Source organism: Ciconia boyciana, chromosome 2 (genome assembly GCF_034638445.1).
Source record: "Ciconia boyciana chromosome 2, ASM3463844v1, whole genome shotgun sequence".
NCBI classification, from domain to species: domain Eukaryota; kingdom Metazoa; phylum Chordata; class Aves; order Ciconiiformes; family Ciconiidae; genus Ciconia; species Ciconia boyciana.
Genome location: NC_132935.1, coordinates 56,488,537 through 56,503,964, shown reverse-complemented (window position 1 = coordinate 56,503,964; position 15,428 = coordinate 56,488,537). Strand labels below are relative to the sequence as shown.

The 15,428-nt window shown below is 39.3% G+C and overlaps 1 protein-coding gene across 10 annotated transcripts in view; it reads right to left on the bottom strand.

Moving 5' to 3' along the window:
• PTPRM (protein tyrosine phosphatase receptor type M) overlaps positions 1 to 15,428 on the bottom strand; it is a 489,233-nt gene that overhangs the window by 80,906 nt on the left and 392,899 nt on the right. For all 10 annotated transcript variants that reach the window (XM_072852716.1, XM_072852718.1, XM_072852723.1 and 7 more), the window contains one exon: positions 11,516 to 11,703. In XM_072852716.1, the coding sequence (XP_072708817.1) occupies positions 11,516 to 11,703 (188 nt within the window). The remainder of the gene's footprint in view (positions 1 to 11,515; positions 11,704 to 15,428) is intronic.

Sequence of the window (15,428 nt, the reverse complement as noted above, 5' to 3'; positions counted from 1 at the left end):
CATCTGTTCCATTGACAGGACAATTACTAAAGCACTACAGGAAACGTGTAAGAAGAAGTCTTGTATTCCAGTTAGAAAACTTCTTAAGACACACTGAGCCACAGGCTACATATGAATACAAATTTTCATTTCCTGAAAAATTTATGATGGCTATTTTAACTTATTTAAAACAAATGCATTATAGAAAATAATGCATATTTTAGGTATGCTGTGGATAAACTACTGCTAAATGAAAACTCCCAATAGGTAAATTATGCTAATTTGATTTGAAAAGTGTTCCTCTCACTTTACAAACAGCCAATAATGCTGCTCTGGTCATGAAACTAGCAATGGACTAAAATGCCTAATTATTTGTAGTGAATAAATACAAACCATAGAAAACACATAGGGTGTATATATAATTAATAAAGAATAGATTATAATTGCATTTAACATAGTTGCATAATTTAAAATAGAATAACTACATGACTGATTTTTTATGTCTTCTTAAAGGGCACTGATAAAATATGAAGGAGGTAAGGAGGCTTATATGAGTAGGAAGTAATGAATAATATCTGGAACATCAAAGCACAATATATTATTCTGTGCACATAAATCGGACCAAATCATTTTTGTAGGTGCAATGGGAAAAGTATGGTACATCAGCAGTTTTCAAAAGTAAATAATATGTTAACTGACGAAGGGATTATGGATTCTGATCAAATATTCAATGTCTTATTTGAATAATTAATAAGTCAGTCTGGTGCAAATGTGCCACATATAGCCTTCAATGTTTCAAAAACCTTTCTTTCAAATCATACTTGTCACTAGCATTTAGAAAGTTTAACCTATCACCTTATTGCTGTGAGCATTAAAGCCAGTCTTGAGGATTTCCCTCTGGAAACTCACGTTATGAGTGAAATTAAGTTCAGTGGCCTCATTTAGTTTCCTACCGTGGTGTTCAATAGCCCATAATGACGCATAGATTAACTAAATCTGAAACTAAACCCTAATTTCAAAAGGTACAGAGAGCATAGATTTGATACTAGCAAAAGCATAGTAGCAAGATCACTCAGCAAAAATGACTTGCCTAACAGACAACCAGAGTAAAATATATTCTGAGAAGTCTCCTTAGTACGGTTTGACTGTTTCTCAACCTGTGGCTGCGAAAGGGGAGGAAGACAAGACAGGCTGGAGAATAACGGTGCAACAAATTTCACATATTAAAATAGTGGAGTGATGTGTGAGTGTTGGTTATTAAAAGAATAAGCATATACCTCTGTGTACATCCAAACACAAGGAAGCAGTACGATGGAAAAGGTTAACTCTTCCCATTAAAGTTATATAACCCCCGTGTTAATTACTTGGACTTATCAGATGTGGATACTGGATTTCCAAAGATCTGCTCGGTGCCAAGTTAACAAAACCAGTGAAATTTGGAAGCTGTTTCTTTTATTGCTCCAATTTGACATTGCACATGCCCACAAATCTTTCCAGAATAAATTGAGAAAGATTTTGCAATGCCTTCAGAAAATAAAAGATCCTAATGATGGAGTCATAGGTTAGGAAAAAGGGGAGCAAAATTAAAATGAGTTTTGAAAGACTGCTGTGGCAGCTGGACCCAAGATGGGAAAAACCCCATCTTTCTAAAGCAGACAGATTGAAACTTTATTGCCATGGGATAATGAAGGACAAGAAGCACATCCACAAAACTGCATGCAACAGCTAAAATGTTTCCATTTTAAATGCTTAAGTAGACTCACTAATTAAGGATCAGGAATAACATCAGAGGTGCTTATCATGCTTTACATTACTTTTTGATTTTCAGTCCAGCTATGCTGAAATATGAAATAAATGTCTGCTACATATCTGAACATGGAAAAGACTCCCAGGGCATCTTCAGAACCATGAGAACTGACAGGTTACAACCCATTTTTTATTGCTGATAGATTTTGTATTCATTCACATGTTTGCCACCACATACACCAGGACTACCAGACTCAGTAGATGCAGAGAATGATTAAAATAGCTGCCAGAGCTCCTACATAAGAACATCCGTCCAACGGATCAGCTTAAGCATCTATATCTCACAACTTTTGAGTGGACCAACACTTTTCTGAGTGGATCAATACCACCAGTCTCTGTTTTAACTGCTTAGAGGTATACAATCGTCATGGAAGATGCACTTAAAAGCTACCAGGCTTTCCTTAGGACACAGTCTAAACTTTACATACAAGACTGAGTCTTGTAGACTCACATGGAGAAAAACACTGGGCTGAATTAGGCATCCTTGTTCTTGTTAGCTATCCTTGCTGCCTGATCATATACAGTTCAGACTGTTCAGGCTACTAAGAAGAAGAAAACAGGAGGTTCACACCCAAGTAAATCACAGACTGATCAGCATCAAAAATAGCCGTGTCACATCATGAGCAAACAGCTGCCTACACCCCACTGAGAGTAATCCTAAGGATATTGGAAGCGTTCTAGTCTATACACCTCTGCAATTTTATTATTCAAACAGATAAAACCCCAAAGCCTTTCTAATGAAGCCACGACCTGCCTAAATCTACAATCTGTGGTAAGAATAAACTCTAATGAAACCTGCTTAAACAAAAACAAATTAGAAAGCTGTTTCTGCATATGCATGCACTTTTATTTAAATTGGAGGACGAGTCGGAGAAGGAAACAGTGAGATTTAGAAAGTCCTGGGACACCTTGATCACTCAGCCGTTAGCCACACTGCAGCACAGGGCAGTGTCATGTGGATGATATTATGCACTGTGACAGCATTTCTCATACATTTGAAATCTGTTAAGAACAGAAATTCACAGCTATTAAGGATAGGTTCAGAACTGCATAAAACTGGCTGACAAACCAACAGACATTCAGCAAACTAAGTGTCTCTCCTCTGCACCGAAAAAAACCCCAAACAAACTCCTATTAACTACCACCCAGCTAAAATTGTTGACAACTGATTCTTGCTGATCAACAGCTGGAAGTCACCCGTTCTGCTATGAGACTTACTAAAGAATTAAAGGGATATTGCACGCATTGGGAAGTTATGTCACTAACAACATAGGCTATTTACTACTGAATGTAGTTTCTGGTTTGGGATGACTTTATTTCAACAATTTGGTATTGATCTGGAGTATCTTAGGATTTCCAAATGAAAACATGCTTTGTGGACATGGCAGCTGCTCATTTTTACTATTGCTTTTGACCTCCCTAGATACGATCTCCCCTGTGCTGAGGCTTCCAGTGTCCAAGAGTCTGGGATAAACCCAAGCAGGAACAAGTTACCTGGAATTCATGGAAGGCTGCTGCAGATCCCACGGCAATCTGAAGACACTGGGTTTTTCTGAACACAGTCCTTTGATAAAGGAGAAATACCTGTCTTGCATACAGGACCTTTATATCACCATCAGTTGTGGTTATCCTTCATTGTGCATGGGAGAGAACACTTACATTGCCTATAATCAGACCACTGCAACTTTCCAGTATTAAAGATTAAAGATTCAACTGGGCATTCAGGAGATTGTTCTGAGCCGCATCTAAACAGATGAAACTTCACAAAAAATAATAGCGTTGATCTCTACAGATGACTATTTCCAAAAATTTTCCACACTGTTTTCGCAGGACAAATTCCCACTATTTTACTTCTGTTTCTATTTCTGTTACGTTTACAATCTCTAATGAGTTTTCTCATTATTACAAAAATAGAAACAGAGACAGTTACCTTCTCTGCGTTCTGGAGGACGCAGATGTTGTCCTTCGTGTATTTACGCTGTGGACTAATGCCCCCATTCCCACCCAATGTTCCAGAGTCGTTCTGCTTTCTTTGTAATTTGTGTCTTGTGGGATAGAAAATAACCTGCACTGATTGTGGTATTGACTGTCTCAGCTGGTGCTGCAGAATATCAAATAAAATCAGAGAAAAAGGCACGATAAAAATGTACAGGTTGGAGGTAAGACAGGCCAGTTGCAGTCACAAGGAACACATGCAGAAAAAGCAGCACCAGCTGGGTCCTGCCAGTAGCTATATCAACATAACATCAATAAAATACTTATTTTTCCTAATATTTTCAACATTTCAGAACAGGGCCCCAGAAGCACAGGGCTTAGAAGTGTCATGTGGCAGCAAATTTGTCTTCCAGCTGGAACCAAAGAGAAAGAAAAGCTGTGACACGAGGACTGGGTTGGAGTGACAGCATTCTAGTCTGTTGTGCCTTTACATGACAGCAGAAAATGGAAACTATATCAGACTTCTGTCCTAGGTCAGACATTTATCTAACAGTGGTCTGGAGAAAACAAAACCTTAAGCGGACACCCATGGGGTAAACTTCCTCCATGAAAAATTTCCTGCTTGCCTGCAATACTTTCTGTCCCCCAAAACAAGGATCTCTATTTCTGCTGGTTTTAGAGAGTTTTTTTTTCCTATTTTGTTTCTTAAGACCATTTTCTGTTTACCCCAGATATTTCACTGGCCAGTAGTACACTGTATGAAAAACTGTTTTTATTGACTACCAGCATATCTACCTGCATATCTTCTGAAGTTCCATTTCAATTAATATATTGCTATGAAGATAGGATTTCTTTCATAACCCCAATTATTCTCAACACTAACCTCCAAATCCTCTTTGAATTATCCACTTTTTTATGATCATCTTTGACCACAATCCCCCAAGGTATAACTGAACAGTGACCATGACCAGATAAGCTATTTTAAAATACTCCTACCAATCTATAATAGGTGCTAAGAAGTGCTAGACCAAAATGAAATGTTTAACATACATTAGATAATATATTTCATGTTCCTGACCTTGACAGGCCCTCTGAGCCTGTATCCTCATAGGTATCCATCTATTTAACTGCAGTGATTTAGAGATTAATACAGTTACATTGGTGCAACCCCTCAGAGTGGAGACCATGCAGCATAAAAGGGGCATCATCAGTACAGTTTATCTTGACAGTATAAAACTTCACTGTATTAGGAATAGTATTGGTTTAACGATCACAGAATCACAGAATGGAGGAATAATACAAACGATATTCGTATAAAATAATTTCCTGACTGAAAGAGTTAACTGCCACAAAACCTTGAGAAAGGATGTGTGCGACAGGAGGGGAGGAGAGGGAAGATGACAGAGACAGTGGGGGGAAAGGCCTTAAAATTAAAGCTACATGGAGGAACCTTTTTTTAAACTCTGTTATTGACACAGTCCTGTTAGCAACAGTAAGTGAGGCTGATCTAAGCAGGATACCCTTTGCAAATCCTGGCTTTTCAAAGGAACCTCTGGTTTTAAGATAATGGAAGCTCAGAACTCCCTGTCATGGAACATAATGTGAAATTGATTTTGCAAGGCTTTATCTACACAAAGTTGCACTGGTTTAATTAAAGGTGTGTTTTTAAATCAATTCTGTTAAACCAGTCCAAGCTCCTGTGTGGACACTCTGAAATCGATTTGAAACTGTCTTGTGTCAACTAACCTTAATTTGGCAAAGAACCAATTTACACTGAGCAGGCACCAATCTTTGCTGATCCACAAATAGGGTTAAAAATGAATCTTATTTAAAATGGTAAGATTTTGATGAATTTCTCTGTTTCTGCCCTACCTACGCCAAGCTATGCTGGCCTCCAGTAGCCTAGTCCATCTGTTTAGGAAGGAGATGAACTTGCTTCTTTGCATCTATGTGTTTATGGCTTTTTGACAGATACACGTCCTTGCGAAAGGATACAGTGTAAAGCACTGTGAAACTAAGGAGTCTAAAACCAAAAGGTGGCAGGTATAAGGAGAAAGAAGTGAGACGACCTTCACCCTCCTTTTCGATTTATTTTGTTTCTGTAATGCCAAAAGGAGATAAGCAATGAGCCTCCTTCACGATCAGTAAAAAGCTCTCTCATGCTGTAGAATTGGGGAGCAGCTTAAATAACCCACAATTAGTGTAGGGTTGCATGTGAAATCAGGCCAATGGTACCCTGTCAGTCTAACGTCGCTGGAACCAAGCCACAATTTCTTTCTTAAGGGACTGGCAGGGGATAGAAAGGATTTTAAAGATCTACTGGAGACTACCTGTGTGGAAATTTCCCTGAGTTAAAGGATTTCTGTGCAATCCCTTCCAATCATTCACACTCCACTAGGCCGCAAATGAAGGTCTGCATTTGAGTCCTCAGCTTACGGAAACGTATCCACATTATTTCCACACCTGAGAAACACATGGGAAAATGGGCAGTGAACTTGTTACCAATGTGCCGCTAAGGACACGTCTGTATTTGCTCTCACTCTACAGGCACAGGATGAAGCTGCACTGCTACATCCAAGAGCCAGGGCCTGATCCTGCTCTAGGGAACAGGAGCCTTGGCACGTGCCACCACAGGAACAGGGCCACGCTGTGGGATGTTTCCCTGCTGATATTCAACCAAAGCCTTTTCAGTGATGAGAGCCAAAGTATCTCAGCTCCTCCCAGAAGGAGAACAAAAGGGTGCAATCCTGCAAAGTACAGTCTTCCCCCAAGCCCCCGTATATTGGGAGCTAAAGATACTCAGTATCTCAAGTGGGTAATCCTAATGCAGAGTTGAGCAGCGAGTGACTAAGTACCAGCCTGCCGTTGCTTAAAGATGATTTTTTAACCTTTATCCTTGTGTCAGTTACGTTACTCAAAAACTCATGCATGAAGCCGACAGGACTTAAAACTACGTAGATGTGCTTAGATTGTGAACTATAGCCCTAGTTATTGAAAACAGTGTCCCTAATTATTAAGTTTTATTTTAAAGCACTTAAAACTATGCACAACAGTAAGTGCTTTGTATCCTTGCACTCCTCTGATGTGCTGCTAACGGGTAATGTGCAACTTCACTTTCCGTTCAGTTCAACAGATTTATTTTCAGAGTGAATCCTGTGTGAATTTCTTCTGAATCAAACTCTTCCCCTGGTGAGACTATATAATCCTGCTGTCTTGTTAGAGCAAAAATCATCTATGAGACTTCATTCAAAACAAATGCCCTGCCAAACTATTTCTCCCTTTTCATTTGGACAGTTATCCTTCTGATAATTTATAAGGAAAAAAATCTTTCATTCTCTAGCTCAACCTTGTAAAGAGGACAGCATCAGTCTGATAGCACCGTAAACAGAGACTCGCAATCGTAGCAGTGCTAGAATATATTGGGCAGTTTTTCATTGCAAATGGAGGAAAAACAGCAATACTGCAGTAGTTCAGTGGAAAAAACCCCTCAAGATATGGCTAGTTATGGTTCATTCTGATTATAAACAATTTCCATACATAAAGAGGACTTCTTCAGATGCAGCTGTAGTATTTTAAGTCCCCCTTCCCTGCCACTATTAATAAACTGCACCCTCATGTATTGCATCTACTGGCATTAGTCAAGACTACACCTACTGTCTGTAATGGGATGCCATTCATCAGCTTGGTAAGCTCAAAATTAAGTGATTTTCCTGGAAACTGTTTCTCAGCAGCATCATTTGATCTGCTGTAGTTAAAAAGCCATGTCATTGGTTGCATTATAAATTCTATTTTACAGTAATCATTTTTTTTTTTAGAAATTAATTGTAGCTTTCCTCTAGGCTTATGCTGGTATAAAAGGTTTTGGCTGATGAGCAAATCTTTTCCAAAGACAAGATTTTCAATTCTATCATTTTTAAATAACAGTGGCACAAAAAACCTCACGGGAACAAACTTGTTTAAGTCAGCTACACAAATGAAAGTTGACAAGTGATTAGCTCCTTCTGGGAATGAATTGTTTTCTACATTTTAGGGGAAAAAATGTCATCAGTGACTTTGGAAGTGCCCTGAAGCATGGACTTTGGAAGTCTAATACTACAAATACCAGTTTAAACATTTACATATTTAAGCAATTGTTATAACATGGAGTTGGCATGACAAAGTGCAAACTTCAAAAAAACCTCATCTCTTCTAAAATACAAGCAGTATGCACACTTATAAAAACACAGCAATGTACTAGTAATTGTATTAGTCATCCCGAAGGACCTGCAACAGTGAATACATTAATTCCTACCTTTCATAGAATCATAGAATTGTTTAGGTTGGAAAGGTCCTTAATATCATCAAGTCCAACTGTTAACCTAGCACTGCCAAGTCCACCACTAAACCATGTCCCTAAGCACCACATCTACACGTCTTTTAAATACCTCCAGGGATGGTGACTCAACCACTTCCCTGGGCAGCCTGTTCCAACGCTTGACAACCCTTTCTGGGAAGAAATTTTTCCTAATATCCAATCTAAACTTCCCCTGGCACAACTTGAAGCCATTTCCTTTTGTCCTATCACTTGGAGAAGAGAGCGGGAGAAGAGAACGACACCCACCTCGCTACAACCTCCTTTCAGGTAGTTGTAGAGAGCGATAAGGTCTCCCCTCAGCCTCCTTTTCTCCAGGCTAAACAACCCCAGTTCCCTCAGCCGCTCCTCAGAAGACTTGTGGCTCTAGACCCCTCACCAGCTTCGTTGCCCTTCTCTGGACACGCTCCAGCACCTCCATGTCTCTCTTGTAGTGAGGGGCCCAAAACTGAACACAGTATTTGAGGTGCGGCCTCACCAGTGCCGAGTACAGGGGCACGATCACTTCCCTAGTCCTGCTGGCCACCCTATTTTTGATACAAGCCAGGATGCTATTGGCCTTCTTGGCCACCTAGGCACACTGCTGGCTCATATTCAGCCAGCTGTTGGCCAACATACCCAGGTCCTTTTCCACTGGGCAGCTTTCCAGCCACTCTTCCCCAAGCCTGTAGCGTTGCATGGGGTTGTTGTGACCCAAGCACAGGACCCAACACTTAGCCTTGTTGAACCTTATACAGTTGGCCTCAGCCCATTGATCCAGCCTGTCCAGGTCCCTCTGTAGAGCCTTCCTACCCTCAAGCAAATCAACACTCCCACCCAACTTGGTGTCATCCGCAAACTTACTGATGGTGCACTCGATCCCTTCATCCAGATCGTTGATAAAGATATTAAACAGAACTGGCCCCAACACAGAGCCCTGGGGAACACCGCTTGTGACCGGCCACCAACTGGATTTAACTCCATTCACCACCACTCTTGGGACCGGCCATCCAGCCAGTTTTTTACCCAGTGAAGTGTACGCCCATCCGAGCCATGAGCAGCCAGTTTCTCCAGGAGAATGCTGTGGGAAACTGTGTCAAAGGCTTTACTGAAGTCTAGGTAGAAAACACCCACAGCCTTTCCCTCATCCACTAGGCGGGTCACCTTGTCATACAAGGAGATCAGGTTAGTCAAACAGGACCTGCCTTTCCTGAACCCATGCTGGCTGGTCCCGTATGTGCTATGTGATGGCACTCAAGATGATCTGCTCCATAACCTTTCCTGGCACCGAGGTCAGACTGACAGGCCTGCAGTTCCCCAGATCCTCCTTCCGGCCCTTCTTGTAGATGGGCGTCATATTTGCTAACCTCCAGTCAGCTGGGACCTCCCCAGTTAGCCAGGACTGCTGATAAAGGATTGAAAGTGGCTTGGTGAGCACTTCTGCCAGCTCCCTCGGCACCCTCGGGTGGATCACATCTGGCCCCATAGACTTAGAGTTGTGTGTGTCTAAAACTTAAGCACGGTATATTGAGCCTCTAGGGCAGTGCACACTTGTGCATGCCCAAAAGAGAAATTGTTGCTTGCCCTACAGGGTGGAAGTAATTTAAATGACTTTTGCTGGTTGTCGTCCTCCCTTCTCTTTCTATCAGATGAAAGAATGAGAAGGGACATTTTTTTTTTGCTGGCTTCTACTTTGAGAAGACAGAGTTAAAATTGAATCTGTATCATTCTGCTTCTCACTGGCTATGTCAGAGTCACATCACAGTGAGACCCATTTACACCTGTTCCTTTGATTTCTCACATTCTAGTTTCCAATGAAAGGAAACTGAGGACTCTGTACTGGGTTGGAGATGCAGTGCAATTTGGACAGGTTCTTCAATTGGACAAATGGATGGGACAGGTTCCTCAACTGGACAAATGGACACTACTACATACAGAGGCAGATACAGGCTCTGTTAGGTGTAGCCTGCTCCTGGAAATGGGGGGGATGGGCTGCTGGTGATCATTATTTGATTCTTAGACCACATGGCAGGGAACATTTTTTGTTTAAATCTAATCACATAATCTTGGATCATAGTCCATACAATGTACTAAACGTTAACAGAGTATTTCAGAGGTGACAGCTTCAAGTCTGCCTGCAGATCAGACCCCACAAGTTCTTATGCAGTGCATTTTCCTACTTGATCAATCAAAATTATCTCACAAACTGTCATACACTCCTATGACAATTTTGACAATTTATAGTCCAACCCTGTGGATCAATCTTATGTATTTTTCCTCTGTGAAGTAATATATTTATGCTACTTATTTTTTGGGTTCAAATCCACTAAATTGTAATCTTGTGGGAAACTACTTGCTGTAGACATCGACCCATATTAGAGTGTTCTTGTACGTGAGAATCATTCACAAGAATAAACTTAAAATTTGAGCTAAAAGGAAGAGAAAAGTGGACAAAGGACATTCATTTTTACACCCTAACAAAATATTGGACCTAAGCAGATTTTCAAGGGTCTCAAATCCTCCCTCACATTAGACAAGGAACCCAGGTTGATAAGTCTCTGTTCATTCAACTATATGATTTGGATGAGGAGTGGTGTGTTCTTGAGACTCTTCAGCAAAACTAAGCTTTTGAAGTCAGGCATAATACTACCTTGATTTTGGGCATGACAGCAAGTTTGCTTGTTTTTCGCTTTTTTCACTTAGCAAACTGACTCATCTCACAAGGAAGACAGGATCTGCAGTGCAATGTGCTGCATTCCTATAGTATTTGCCAGGATGTAGTGGTCATGACATTTAAAACTAAGATGATAACAGGGAGGAACAGGTCACTCTAGCATGAAATGAAGAAACAGAAGTTGGAAAAAAAAAAAAAAAAAGGAAAAAAGAGAGACTATAAGTTCATATGAAAAATAATGAGTGCTAAAGATAGCCTCCAGCTAGTGGGAAATGGTTCAGGCACCACAGAATAAATTTTATAGCCCTACGGGCCTCTCTGAAGATTTGCTCACTTCCTCTCCATGATGAATACTATTATTCCAAGAAATACTGCTTTTAGAACTTGATTTCTAAGCTAATATCATGTTACGGGGTAACTATGATTAGACAATCTGTGATGTAGAACTTTGGAAAAAAGCTATATTCTTCAATAGTAAAAGAAAAATATGGCAAGTTCTGGGAGAACACTAGTGGACCTGTTTTTTTGAACATACAGCTTTATGCAATTAGAATTAGGCAGAGATTTCCAAGAAAGGTTTTTATGTCTCACTTCTCATCCTGGCTGGTTACAATCAGAAAATTTGCTTACTGTAGAGATGATCCTTTCCATCCAATATCTTCCCTCACACAGCAGCTGGCTTACTTGGTTGAGTAATTATTTTTCCTGTTCTGTGGTACAGGTAGGTAGCAGACAGATTAAGCCAACAGTGCAGAAGACATAATAATCAGATCATTAGACCTGACACTTACTTCATACTCCTCTTTGAATCCATAGCCTTCTGCACACTTCATTTGGGTGATGTGCTGTAGCAAGTCAGCTACACGGATGGCTGGATGAAGCTGTCCGGTCTGGTAGGGCACATCCACTGGATCTCGCTTCTTGTAGGTATGGGATTGGACCAGGCTGCTTGTGTCACTGACCATCGTATGGGTTTCGTCTAGAAAAAGAGTATCTCATAATGTACTGGCTCATTTTCACTTACTAATAGAAATATAAATTACACAGATTTCTAAAGGAATGGCAGAAATCTGACACCATCAGTATTGCTTCTGTCTGTGAAGGCTACACCAGAAGAACCGTAAATCCACGGAGCAGTTTACACAGGGAAATTGCAAGACTGATTGGAATGAGGCAAAGTCCATGGTTCTACAATGGAAGCATTGCAGAGCAGTCCGAACTCTAATATTGTTTTAAATATCACTAGCTGATTACAAACAGGTTTTAAATTAGGCATTTGGTTCTAAACTGCATAGAAGTTTCATTCTGAAACTTCAACAAGTCCCATGGAATGAAATTGGACTTGTATTCTTCTTAGATTACTGAAGTGTTATATTTTACACTGCAAATTTAGAGCAAATGTTTGGAGTGAGCAAAATAAAAAGATGCACAAAATGGCTTATGGTTTCATCAAGCTAGGACTGCAATGGAAATGTAGATCTGATACAACATTTGGAGACAAACTACGAGAGGACAAATGCAAAGGATCATCTGATCAGGAAAAACGTCTTGACTGGCTGCTGAACATGCTTTAGGACTATGGTATATCATGAGACATCACATTAGGCATGGAATGTTATACGTCAACTGACATGCAAGCCAACAAACAGGAGAACCCAGTGGGCTGGTTAAAATTTTTATGAGACACATACTCTCCCAACCCTCCACATCTCTTCCATGGGGCAAATGGGCAACTTACCATTGATTGGCACTTTTAAGAAGATAACATATCAGGAGAAAAAAAGAGGAGGAGAAAAAGGAAACAGGGCATAAGCAACAGTACTACATTAATAATTACAGGTAATTTTATGTTTGTAATTTAGTCTTTACAGAGTGATTTCCTAAATGAGTCAGATTCTGATCTCAGTGTCACAGTATAAATTAAATGTACTGAAACGAAGGTGTCTTACTGTGAGTCAATTCACACAGTTGTAACTGAGATCAAAACTTACACTTAGCAGTAAATAGACAGATGTGAAAGTGCACTCTACCTAAGGAAGCAATATGACTTTCTTCCTGCTTAGATGGAATTTTAAAAATTTGTTCAAACTTGACAAGAGAAAAAAATCCACCCAAATTCTAAGGTCCAAGTATCATCATAAATATTTTTTCTGTTTACCCAAATAATAATTTTACATATTCAACGAGTTTTTGATTTTTAACTGAAATTGTAAATGTGGTGCTTTGACTTATTCAAACTACTCCTCACTGGCTGCACACTACACATAGCAAGGGGTTTATAAAAAGACTATATTTATTTAAAAATTATTACTTTGTAAAATATGTTGTATGAAAGGGAAGCATTAAAATATTTCCACATTCATAAGTTAGATATAGCAGAAAGTCCCACAAATACTCTGGATGAAAAAGTCCCAGATTCTCATGTACACACCAAAAATACTACTACACCTCATTAAAGGTGAGATTCTGGTCTTACTTATACCACTGAAAATGGATTTTAAAGCCACAAAGCTCAACAAATCATATTTCAAGGATAATTTTAGGTTCTCTCAGTTCACACTGATACTAAGACACATGAAATCTGGTTCTCAGTAAGCATACAGTTAATATGAACTGTGCATTGAAACCTAAACCAAAAATAACAGAGAAAAATTTATGGGTATGACTATGGGCACTTCACTACTTTTCCTGTCAGCTTGCTAACCTGATCTAATGCAGAGGAAAAGGATTCATCTTTTAGTCATAACATTTGACAACTTTTGTCTAATGTGTGATAAAATTGTACTGCAAAGCACCTTGGGATGCATGGCATGAAGCGTGGTATACAAGTGTAGGTACAGTATGTTGCTGTTGAAATGGCACCTGAAAACTACAAGGTGGCTAAGACACAAAAGACAAAAAAAGTGTAGGAAGTTGATCATGATTTTTTGGGTGGCTTATTTCAATTTTAGAAACAGGTTAGAAAACTTGGGTTTTCTTTTGCAAACTACAGAATTCCTTGGGACACAGACTGTTAGTAACTAAGATGAAGGCAAAGTTATCAGATAGCAGGGTCCTGTGCTATAAAAGCAGCAGTTTAATCCTTATGAATCTCTTTCCTGTGAGCATCTTTGTTTTAGACTAATTTCCCTCTCTCCATTTCTGTATCTCTTATAGCTGCATTAATACTATTTTTCTCTCTTTGGGAGTGATCTTTCAAGTTGTTTTAATAAAGTGGTTTCAATCCTTGGTTTATATGGTACATTACAAGCCACGTGTATTACAGTTTTTTGCTTTGCTTTTGAGCACTGTAGCATGAGCATTTCAGGCATAACGGTCCACAGTTTTTCAAAGGGTGAGCTCCTCCACATGCAGTGTTCATATGCAATGTGAAGTTTGTCCAGCTTAAATACTCCTACAGCTGCAGTTGTTCTACTCTCCACTTACTCATTCTCATAGAGCTGTACAACACTTATTAAATAATATATTTATGTACTAGTTATATGAACTCATGGCATGGAAGGTCTCTGGAAACCCAGCCCAATATCTTTTCTGGGCTGAGACTCTTTTCCTTCTCCAATCTCAGAAACATGCACATCACTGATACTAGACAAACATGATCTACACTCATGCTCAGCAACTATAAATTTAACCACTGTTATGTAAAGTGGTTTTTTTTAATCTCAGGCTTTCACTTAGGTTATTACGCTAAGCATGGAAGTTTTTCCTCAAATGTAAGAAAATTTCCTCATATCTGAAACTGAGAAGTCAGACTGTTGCATTTTGCATCATTTAAAGAGTTCACCACCAATTATCAGTCTTTTTTTTTCCCAATTGGCTAAGTTCCTAATTTGCATGAATAGTCCAAAGATCTTGCTGTACATAAATTTGGAAATGGTAAGTGTGTTGTGGCCTTTCTAGCAGATTTTGAGAACTAAACTCAACCATTCACCAGACCTGTACCCTTCTCAGGAGGTCACACTGAAAAGTTCATTTAGTTCCAACTACAGGCTTGACCCTGCAGTCTAACCCAACTTCTTTGGACATTGGAAGACAGCAAGAGCAGGCATTAGCTGCAATTAAAACCCAGCAATTTTTGTTAATAGCTATATTCCTCTAACAACTCAAGAGTAGCTAATTTGATTTACCTGAGATAAAACACTATTCCTATATAGACAGTCATAAACACGTTTTGGGAGAAAGACCTGGTCTGAATGGAACACCACTCATAAAAGGGTACTAAATTTTTAACATGTAAGGTTACAAAAATATTCATTTTCCACAGTGAAATAACTGGAAGATTTTCTGATATGAGTAAGCACAGGTTGCTTTAGTAGACCATAAAATACATATCTAACTAATTCAAGATTTTACAGACTTAGTAAAAGCAAAGAAATTTTTTTCCCAGTGTGTGTTTGTCTGATATCTGAATTACTTGCTTAGAGATTATTTCTTGTGGGGAAAAAAGCTAACAATTTTACCACCATTATTACATAGCGAAGGATCACCAAAAAAATCAGAGAAACCATTAACTAAAACTTAATAATCCAGATAGGAAATCTCAAAGTTTTTCTCCTGATAATAGTACTTTTCTCCTTGCCCACCCACAAGGTCAGAAAGAACATCTACTGGATGAAGCGTTGAATGAATGCTAAAGCACACAAAAAAAATCTAACATCTCAGGCAGTTAAAAGCCACTGCAAATTTCATTTGCATGCAGATTAT